At 34.3% G+C, this 11881-nt stretch overlaps 1 protein-coding gene across 1 annotated transcript; it reads right to left on the bottom strand.

The window, feature by feature from the left end:
• Nucleotides 1–1713: 1713 nt before the first annotated feature.
• LOC127091217 (CBL-interacting serine/threonine-protein kinase 25) lies at nt 1714–3574 on the bottom strand. Its single transcript, XM_051029784.1, has one exon. It carries the CDS (start codon nt 3313–3315, stop codon nt 2035–2037), a length of 1281 nt encoding a protein of 426 aa, XP_050885741.1. The 5' UTR covers nt 3316–3574; the 3' UTR covers nt 1714–2034.
• Between the last annotated feature and the right edge of the window lie 8307 nt (nt 3575–11881).

The following is an 11881-nucleotide window of genomic DNA, read 5'->3' as shown; positions in this document are numbered from 1 at the left end:
TAATACAATTTTATGTCATGCAATTTTAGTTTCTTACTAGTAAATTATGATAAATTTTATTAGTTGATGTTATCATTTATTATTTTACGATGCTAAAAAATAGTAAAAAATAACTTTTTTAATTTTTTTAAGATGTAAATATTGAGTATTTTTATAAAAGAAATACGATGACTCGTCATTTAGTCATTTAATATTAATAAAATAGAAAAATTATTTGGGCAACATACTATCCAACCTAACTCAATCCGAAAATTAGTGGGTTTGCTCAAACCGATTCATTGGTGTAACAAGTGGTTAATTTACCTCACCCAAACCAGAGTGTCCTATATAAATTGAATGTTAGATTTGACTAAACCCAACCCTTACCGGCCCACGTACACCCCTAGGTAGTATTAACCAATTAACGAATTATGTTGATTATGTAGTGCTTGTTTGTTAACCTAAAAATGATAAAACAATGATGTGAGGAACACTAATATAGATTAAGAGTACACTAGTAAGACTTCTTGGATACATAGTCGTATTCTGATATGGTAAGTATCAATAACATTGATTTCGAAAGAAATAAAATGTAATACATATGATGGGTGTTGAGACTCGCAGAGGATATCATGAATGTTGTTCGTTATTAGGAGGATAATCCAGGAAAGGTGGTAGGTCACACCGTAAAACTAGCCTTAGTGAAAATGATTAGTATGGAGTCTCTGGTTCCTTAAAACTAGTCTCGGAAATAAGGAGTACTAGCAAGCGGTGGAAAAGGTGGTAGGTCACACTGTAGCCTTAGTGAAAATGATTAGTATGAAGTCTCTGGTTCCTTAAAACTAGTCTCAGAAATAAGGAGTACTAGTCGGCAGTGGATGTTTCATGATGATATTTGTCTCATGTTTTACATGATTTATAGATCGTGTGTATTGACATTCACATATTGTATGAGGTTGGATAGTCTCGTTTCCTTATTATTTATATTTATCTGATATGCTGGTATAATACTAATGAAATTAGCATAATATTAAAAAAGAGACAAAAAAACTTATGGTTTAGTAGTGGATGTTTCATGATGATATTTGTCTCATGTTTTACATGATTTATAGATCGTGTGTATTGACATTCACATATTGTATGAGGTTGGATAGTCTCGTTTCCTTATTATTTATATTTATCTGATATGCTGGTATAATACTAATGAAATTAGCATAATATTAAAAAAGAGACAAAAAAATTTATGGTTTAGTAGGACTCTACTGAGATATCAACATTTTATCCCATTCATGTTGATTATTTTCAGATGAATAGAGATACCATATATGTATGCACTATATTGATTCAAGACTATACTTTATTTAGGATGTTATTGTTGATATCAAAACTTTTAAATTAATAGTTAAGTCTTCCTACTTAACATTATTTAAAGTAGTTTAAGATATATAACTAAAAAAAAATCGTCTTCAACATAATCATTTAGATGAGGGTCTCAGCCAAACTTAAATAATGTTTTGAAAAGAGAACAAAATCAAAATCAAAATATTAATTATAAATTAATTAATTAAATATCAAAATTAAACAAACATAATTCAGTTAAACATAATTTATAAAGATATTATAATATAAGAGCACGAGTTCACATTTGCGAGAGACATTCATTTTTATTCACTATTTAAAGGTAGATTCCTAGACTACATAGGAAAAAAACATAAAACTGGACACAAAGATGAGTTAATTTGCAATTCTAAATCTAATTTAATCTAATTATTACATTTGTAGAGTATGTACAGTCTCACCAAAATCATATACCATCTAAATCTACATAAGATTCAAAGCTACTTATATAAAATAATAAAGAGGCCAAAATCAAATACAAAAAACAAAAATTTGTTACTATAGCTTAAAGAGTAGCCCCAAACTCTCTCATATATATTATACACCACATTAATATTATACACAAATTTCACATATGATTAATATATTTTATACACCTAAAATTCAAAGAATCTTAGGCATGACATTGATTGGACCATGTTACCCTTACACGTGGCATCACTCCCCTTGCCACGACCAAACAATGTCCTTGAGAGCAGGCCTTACCTCATCTTCAAACAACTTCACATATTCCAAAGTATCACCGGAACATTTCGAAAATTCAACCACCGCAAGCTCCGGCGCCACCTCATATATCTCCGCCGTAACGGCCAACTTTCCTTTTCTCCCCTCAACATTCCCTTGTAACCTCAATTTAAATTCCTTCATTTTCTTAACCTTAAACCTTAAACTTTTCGCAGCGGTTTCGATTTTTGTCACAATCTCTAAAATCGAACACTTTGAAGTAAAAACCGAACCTCTTTTTTTCTTTTCCTCGAACAAACCCGAAAGATCGAAACCAGAAGACATAGTTGAAATAAACTCAAAAGCATTGAAGAATTCAGGTGAGGAAGAATCAATCAAATTAACCTTTGATTCTATATCCAATTCCAAATCCAAATCATCATTTGAAGTACTATTGAAATTCAAACCTTTTCGAAACCATGGAGAGTTCATGATCGAAGGAATATTGATTCTTCTTTCCGGATTCGCCACGAGAATCTTCGAGATTAACCTCTTTGCATCAGATGAAAACCATGGTGGAAATTGATATTCTTCTTTGAAAACCTTATTATACATGGAAATTAAATTCTCATGTTGAAAAGGTAAAAAACCAGCAAGTAAAGCATAAAGAATAACACCGCATGACCAAGTATCGGCTTTAAAACCGTTATAACCTTTTTTCCTAACAACCTCCGGCGCAACGTACGCCGGAGTCCCACATTGAGTATGTAAAAGTCCGTCTTGGCGTTCCTGTTCAGGCAACGCCGAGAGACCAAAATCAGAGACCTTAAGATTCTCGTTTTCGTCGAGTAAAAGGTTCTCTGGTTTTAAGTCGCGGTGTGAGACGCCGCGACTATGACAATAATCAACCGCGCTAATAAGTTGTTGAAAGTATTTTCTCGCGTTTTCTTCTTTGAATTTCCCTTTGGCGAGTTTGTCGAATAATTCGCCACCTCGAGCATACTCCATCACGAACAAGATCTTTGTCTTTGTTGCCATGACTTCTTTAAGGTTGACGATGTTTGGATGTTTTACTAAACTCATGACGGAGATTTCACGTTTGATTTGTTCCATCATGCCTTCTTTTCTCACTTTTTCTTTCTCTATAACCTTAATTGCTACTCCTTCACCCGTGGTGATTTCTTTGGCATAGAACACTTTTGCAAATGTTCCTTTACCTAGTACTCTTCCCACCTCGTACTTTCCAAATAACATGTTTTGTTTCACTTCTTCCATTGGAAAAATGAAAATGAAAATGGTTGAACAAATTATGGTTACTACTATAAGGCCATTTTTTTAATGAGTAAGAGAAGAAGAGGATCTGAGGAATTTTGGTGGCGTGATTTTTAGGTTTGGTTGGGAATTGTTGTTAGTGAATAAAAGGGAGAGACAAAAAGAAAGAGAGTGATGATGATTTGGTTGGAAAGTGGAAACCATTGGAACACTTGTTTTGGTTTTGATTTTTCTTTCCTATTGAAAGCACACGGAATTGAAATGTGATTAGGTTTTATAAGGAGAAAATGAAGGCCACGTTCACTTTAGGAACCTTTGTAGGGTCTCAATAATTTCTTGAATTTAATGTATAATATGTATTTTATGTATGATAATCAATTTCTAGAATTTAATTTTTTATAGGTCAAGAAATATTTAGAGTTAACTATTTGAGATTCCTATTTGAGATAACTTTTAATATTTATACGGTTAATAATAAAAGTTTTTTTAACAACTTTTAAATGTAAGTTTAGAATAAGTACTAAACTAACATTAAACTAATAAATAATAAAATAATGATATGATGATAACATTAATAATAGAGAGGGTTTGGCCGATTTTACTCGGTGACATGTTTTCATTGGGACACTTGATTGTTTAGATTCTCTTGCCTGGAAGCCCACAGAAAAAGAAAATAAAATAAAAATTAAACTGAACTACTTATGAAATGTTTGTACTCTTTCCTCGTAAATCTCAACAAAAGTTATAAACTGTGTGCTCCTCATTTTTGTAATAATAATAATAATTACTATTATTATAATAAAATAAAATAATAATAATAATTTTAAAAATATATATATTTATTAAAATTTGGCATAAAATATTTTGTTTTAATTATATTTTTAATTTAATTACAATTTTGATTCTTTGATTTTTTAACTTATGAAATTAATTTTTATTTTAAATTTAAATAACTTTGATCTTGTTTTTTTTTTTACATTAACAATAATTGATGAAATTTATTTTAAACTTATATTTGTTATTTATAAAACTTTAATTTCATAAAAAATTTATATAATAATTTATCACGATTCACAAATGATATGTAATTTAAAAATAAATTTGCTGCCAATTTTAAATAAAAAACATGAAATGAGATCAAAATTATTTAAATATAAAGTAGAAGAATTAATTGCATAATAAATCAAATAAAAAAATATTAAAACTTAAATAAGGGTTTTTCCAATGATATATTTTTATGTTTCATGCTTTAATTTTGGTAATATACTTTTATAAATTTACATATCTATAGAAAATTAAAAAAAAAGTCTTGATAAAAAAACTTTATCAAAATAGAAAATTAAAAAGTTGGAAACATAATATATTTGATAAAAAATGGAAAAAGTGATTTGGTTTCCGGCTTTTCTGGTCCACGGCAAAAACTGAAATGATAATGTTGATTGTTAGTTAGGACAAGTACATCCCTTATGGTCTAGTTGCATTGTTTTGTTAGGCTGGGACATTAATCTTTGATTATTTATTAATTTAGTTCACCTAATTATATTTTTAATTAAATAATTGCCAATATAAAATATTTTCCTCACAAGTTTCTTCGATAATTGACAAATTATGAGGAGCGGACCTAATATTCTCAAGCGGCGAGAACGGAATTGTTTTTCCAAAAAAAAAAATATGGGTGTTTATTTTATATTTTATTTTTAGACAAAAAAAATATTATTTTATTAAAAATTAAGGAATCAATATAATTGATGATATTAAATAAAAATAAAAATTAACATAAAATATAATTGTATATTGGTTCAGAGTTTAATCAGTGACATCTTCTATACATTTCTGATTTCTTCAGGAATATTGACACCTTATGTAGAAATCGATTTTTTATTCGTATGAAATCTACAATTATATTCTTCTTATTCAAAAGTCACAAACTACTGCAACGAGCTTACTTGAAGAAGATGACGACCGATTGAATTGTCAAAAACACAACAAATTTCACAATCTCAATATCTTTCCCTTTTTCTTTCTGTTGATTCAATAGATGGTGGTTCAACCATTAAGAAAGAACCACCATCGTGAAGCTCCACCAACTCACCAATGGCAAATGAAAAGTATAAAAGGCAACTGACCTATCATAGGATTTCGAGATAGCGAGAAAATATACGACCTTATAATGTGCCACTTTTGCTGGTGGTAACTACCACCATAACGAATTATTTAGTTTCATGAATCCTCATTGATGACATGAGCTCTTGTGATATGTTATACATTGGAATCTTCGAGAGATTAGAGTTACGCAGTCGAAATTTGAAGTTGTATAAAGGCGTGACTCGATTAGCGTTCAACGAGTCCTTCATTCTTACATGTGGATCGATCGAGTTGTCAGTCTCTTTTGAAGAACCAAAGGACGAACAACCCATGAATGTGTGTTTTCTCGTGATCCCATATGAAAACATCTACAACGACATCCTTTGGAGGTAATTCCTTGCAATATTGAACACAGTGGTCTCCCTAATCTATTTGAAGATGAAATATCATAATAATGCATGCTAACTGGTTTCTATTTCGGCAGACTTGCGTGGAGACTACCTCATACACGAAGCCATACTAAAGAACCCCCCCCCCCCCCCCCCCCCCCGCGGTAGCTCTCACCTCTGAGAGACAGAAAAATGAGACTCATCAAACCGTTAGTATGATCGACCCCGACGTGCGAGGAGACAAAACATTGCGAGACGGAAAACTCGGTTGACGATAAAAGTCAATGTGAGAACCTTAAGGTTGGTTCCAGATGACAAGTTCATGATCGTTCAGATCAACAATAATCTATCATAGTTCCCATAGGGGGTATGCTACCGGCCATGGTGAAGAAATGACTTATTTAATGACTCAAAGGTAATGTTGACCTCTTCCCAATTTCCCATGGTGAGATGCGAGACATAAAGTCTAGCGTAACTTGCCACCGGTTGAATATTGACCCTTGTATCCATTATGTGGGACAACGAAGGAGGCGGTAATCTCCACCAAAGCTAAAGAAACCATAAAGACGGTTCAGGGCCTATTGGAGTCCAATTTTATATCTGAAGTAAGATATACTTAATGATTGTCCAATGTCGTGTTGGTCAAGAAAACTTCAGGAAAATGGATAATGTGCGTCAATTACATCGATCTAAACTAGGTGTTTCTCTAAAAATTCCTATTCATTTTGGAACATAGACAATGTGGTGGACAATTTGGCCGGTTACAAGTTGTTATCATTCATGGATTCGTACTTCGACTAGAATCAGATACATATGTATGAAGCAGATAGAGACAAGACAACCATCATGATCGAAAGAGCCAACATTCAATATAACGCCATTCTTTTTGGTCTAAAGAATGTGGGAGAAACATATCAAAGAATGATGAGTAAAATCTTCATGGAAGAGATGGGCGAGAAATTCAAAGTCTACATGGACGTCATGATCTTTAAATACAATAGTGAGAAGTTGTATGACAAAACCTTAGCCAGTGTGTTCCAAAGATTCGATAGTATAATATGAGACTTAATCCGAAGAAGTGTACCTTTCGGGTTAGAGCCGACAAATTCATAGTCTACCTGAAAGAGGTGGTGAAATCAAATGGGATGCTCATCGCTCTGAATAGGTTCATATCTATGTAAGTCCAACACACATTTCAATTTTACAAGTTACTGAAGAAAGAAACCTGCTTCGAGTTGAACACGAAATGTGAATATATATATATATATATATATATAAAGTCTTGTCAACCTTACTTGTTTTCTCCTTACCACTTGCAGAGGAAGTTTTGTTCCATTATTTAGATGTCTCCTTTGAAGCACTCAGTGTCGTCCTCGTCAGAGATGTAGGCTCCACTCAAATGTTGGTATATTTTATATTTGAAATTCTGGTATCAGATATGAGATGTCGAAGGTAATGTCACGACACTAATATCTGAACAATACAAACAGGATAAAAGATAAAGAACAGTAATGCAAGAGACACAAGCAATTGTTAACCCAGTTCGGTGCAAACTCACCTACGTCTGGGGGCTACCAAGCCAGGAAGGAAATCCACTAAACAGAATCAGTTCAAAGACTCTCAGTAAACAACTTCAAGTTATAATCTTTTCACCTAATCTCTACCTGTGTGACTTCTACCTAAGAATTCTTAGATATGAGATCCTACTCACTCCCCCTCAATCACAGCAGTGATATAAAACAAGAATTACAATGAAAAGAAGACACTCTTCAAAGACACATACTTGATCTTACTTAAAAGCTTCAATCAAGTAAACACACACTCATGCTTCAAAGCTTAGAGTGGACAAATTACAACTCAAAAATCAGTCCAATTCAATCATCTATGGATGAATGAATGACTTACAATCCACACGACCACACAAGACCCAAACCCTTATTCTCTCTCAATATTTCATTCGTTATTTCTTGTGTATAAAACCAGGTTTTCTATGTCCTTTATATAGAAGCATTTGGCTGGGCTTGGACATCATAAAACCCTAAAACTATTTTCCATTCATATCTTCTCATGACAGCTGATTATATCTCTTTGGAAAATAAGTCAATCTAGTTGTAATTACTGATTGAATGCGTGTCTAATCATCTCTTCAATCATACATAGATTAGCATTAAAAACGCAATCACATAATACATAACATTCAGACCGAATATTCTGTATACAGATGTCATGACATCGGGTCTGACATCTCAGTAAAATCCTGCATAATTACATTTTAAACATCCTGCAGGTACATGTTACCTTATATCAAGACATCACTTTTGGCAACTTGTGAACATTCTAGGTTTTACCAAAATTGCTGCCAACATATAGAACCAACAAACTCCTCCTTTGGCAAATTTTGGCTAAAACATATATCAGTCCATTTGTTCACAAGAGTAAAAATTATATTAGCAGTTAAGCAACATCAGAAGTAATAAACCATACATTTACTAGCTATAATAGTAACTAGTAAACACACATTAAACACATTTGTGCTTCTTCTCCCCCTAAGTCTGTTCAACACAGACATCTCCTTCAACAACCCCTGTAACATCCATCACCCCATCTGACATCTCCTTCAACATTACCTATACTACACAACACATCATGTTCAACATCATATGTCACCTGTTTAGCATAGCTACTTCATATCACATATTAACTGCAGCTCTCCTTTAGCTACTTCTCCCCCTTTTTAGTAAAAATAGACCAAAGGGACCAATGAGACAAAATAAATGTCTATTAGTCAAAGAGGATGTCACATAGAATGTTAAAACATATTGTCAGGTGTTACAGAACCACAAATATACACAGCTATATAAGCTGAGATAAAAAGAAATCCAGAGAAATCACAAAGAGAACCCAAAAATTACATCAAGGCATCAAAACAAGACTGCCCAAAAAACACAAACATCAAGGCTTCCAGAATAGCAAATCATCATAACAAGGGAACAATCTTCACCAATACTCAGTCAGAGGAGCTAGCATCTTCATCAGCTTCAGACCCAGAACTGCCACTTGATTTATCTTGAGATTCAAACCTCTCACTGGAGGTGTGAGCATCTGTTTCCTTGGCTTGACCAACATTATCCATATCTCCTTGCTCCAAGATATTAATCAGAACCTCCAGAGCTTCTTTCCTAGCTTTAGCCAACCTTATCCCAGTCTCCAATTCCTTACAGGTCTCTTTCAGTTCAGCAATCAGGCCACCTTGAGAGGCTGGCTTCTTTACAGCAGATGTCATGACAATGTCATTGACATGACTGCCTTTAGATAATTTGTAATGAACTGACAATGGAGGTTTTCTTCTACTAGGGATATCACTTGTGCTCAGTATTCCAGGTTGCTGGCTTAGGATTATCCCACAAATTATTGAGGGAAAAGCAATGGGCAGCTTCACTGCATTTGTAGAAGCATGTTTGACAATTTGTTCAAACATGAATCTTTCATAATCAAAATTAAGCTTGGTTCCAGTAGCAAATATGATCCTTCCAAGAGCATTTGATATTGTAGAGATGTGATTTGTTGGTACCCAGTTTGTTGAACCTATCTTATGCAAGATAACATATTTCACAGTCAATTTTCCAGCAGAGAGATGCTTCTTACTTGGCCACTCTTTGACCTGTCCAGCAGTCATTTTCCTACAGACCTCATTGTCTGTAGCCTCTGGTTCAACATCACCTTCTGTTCCTCTTCCTAGGAACTTATTGATCACAGTTGGATAAAACTTCACACACTTTCCTCTAACAAACACCTTACAAAACTCTTTGTTGTTCTTGTCAGCAATGTCCTCAGAGATGTTCACCACAAACTCTTTAACAAGGCCTTCAAAACATTGAGATAACCCATTAACTGTTTTCATTAAACCAGCAGACTTAATCAGGTCCATGACCTCCTTAACTTCCACAACATCCTTTCCCAGTTCTCTTTCCACAACCACTCTCCTTTGGATTACAAATTTCCACTTGGCCGCACCATCTTCAAGATGGAAGGAAATGTTATCCAGGTGTACAACAGCAACCTTTGTAGGAGATTTTCTAACATTTGACCTTTTGACATGCGAGATGTTTGGGACATCATCTTCAACATCTTTCTCTGAATCAGAACTTTCTCTTACCTTTCTCTTCTTTACCTCCACTTTACTCCAAGACTTTGAAGGGCCTACAACAGTAGCCTTCTTACCAGTTTTGGTTGTCATCATCTCAGCCACATACCTCCCATTTCTGGTCTTTATTCTCTTTGCAACACTTGGCTTCAAGTGATGAAGCAAGTTGTCATCTTCATCATCCGAGCTTTCTTCTTCCAAGTCAATCAATCACCTTCTTACCAGAGTCATGCTTCTTAGACTGAGAAGCATTTATAGATTTCTTACTAGGCAAGGTTTGCCCTAAAGAACACAATCCTTCTGCAGCAATATCTTTCTCAGACCTGGATGAATCATCATCTTTCTCATTGTGAGGTCCAACCTCAGGAGAAGGGTCTCTTCTAGATAGGGGAGTAGAAACTCCCTTTACAGAGTGTCCTTCATTTAGGATCCTCGTACAAGATTTCTAATGACACGATCAGTATGATGAATGTCATCTTTAGAGGTAGGGTTATCAGAACTGTTACCTTGAGTATGTCCTGTAGTGGAGGATGGACCAGGAGCGTCGCCTGGGATGACTGATAGGGGAATCACTTCCAAAATGTCCTCATTAAAAAAATCCATGGTGGGTGTTCTTGCTTTGTGCGCAGGTTTGATATTTTTAGAACTAGAAGGTGAAGGATGTTGTGACATCTTGTTGAGCTTGTGAAAGGATGTCTGTTGCCCTAGCAGAGAAGGTCGATGAAGTTTGAGGAAGATGGAAATGGTTAAGCTGAGGTTGTGTGTGAAAATGCTATAGATGGTAGTTCCAATACTAGGTAATGATTTACCATAAATGGGGCACTTTCTTTTAAGTGGGCAGACAATATTTTTATTACCTTTTCCACTCCAAATTAATTGCTATAAATTCTCATGGATACAAATTGATTAGCATCCAAAGCCTTTGTAAATATGTCAGCTAATTGCATTTCAGTAGTAACATGCTCCAGGGCTATGATTTTCTCTTCCACTAGTTCTCTAATAAAGTGATGACGAATATCAATGTGTTTTGTCCTGTTGTGCTGAATAGGATTCTTAGAAATATTTATAGCACTCAGGTTGCCACAGTACAATGTCATGACATCTTGCGTGACATTGTATTCAGTCAGCATCTGTTTCATCCAAACCAGTTGAGAACAACTACTTCCAGTTGCTATGTATTCAGCTTCAACAGTGGAAAGGGACACACAATTTTGTTTCTTACTAAACCATGATATTAAGTTGTTCCCAAGAAGAAACATCCTCCTGATGTGTTTTTCCTATCATAAGCACTTCCATCCCAGTCAGCATCACAGTATCCAGTCAGCATAGATCTAGATCCATGAGTATACAACATCCCATAGTTACTGGTGTCATTGACATATTTTAGTATCCTTTTCACTTGGTTTATGTGACTGACTTTTGGTTCAACTTGATATCTAGCACAAACACCTACAACAAAAGCAATGTCAGGTCTGCTTGCTGTGAGATATAGCAGACTTTCTATCATGCTTCTGTAGAGACTTTGATCTACACTAACACCATTTTCATCTTTGGAGAATTTCAGATGTGTAGGAGCAGGTGTCCTTTTATGACTTGCATTCTCCATGCCAAACTTCTTAACAATGTTTTTGGCATATTTGCTTTGAGATGGAAAGATAGAATCTTCCATCTGCTTAACTTGTAGCCCAAGAAAATAGGTCAGCTCTCCAACAAAGCTCATTTCAAATTCAGACTGCATTTGTTTAACAAAATGTTCGACCATCTGATCTGACATCCCACCAAACACAATATCATCCACATATATTTGAGCCACCATGAGTTTTCCTCCTTCATTCTTAACAAATAGGGTCTTGTCAATACCTCCCTTCTTGTATCTATTGTTAGTAAGGAACACTGTGAGTCTATCATACCAAGCCCTAGGAGCTTGTTTCAAACCATAAAGGGCTTTCCT

Source organism: Lathyrus oleraceus, chromosome 6, assembly GCF_024323335.1.
Source record: "Lathyrus oleraceus cultivar Zhongwan6 chromosome 6, CAAS_Psat_ZW6_1.0, whole genome shotgun sequence".
NCBI lineage: Eukaryota > Viridiplantae > Streptophyta > Magnoliopsida > Fabales > Fabaceae > Lathyrus > Lathyrus oleraceus.
Note: the sequence above shows the minus strand (reverse complement) of the source record. Positions and strands in the feature narration are given on the sequence as shown.

Coding starts and splice junctions, on each gene's coding strand:
- LOC127091217 (XM_051029784.1), bottom strand. CDS start 3,315: ATGGAAGAAGTGAAACAAAACATGTTATTTGGAAAGTACGAGGTGGGA.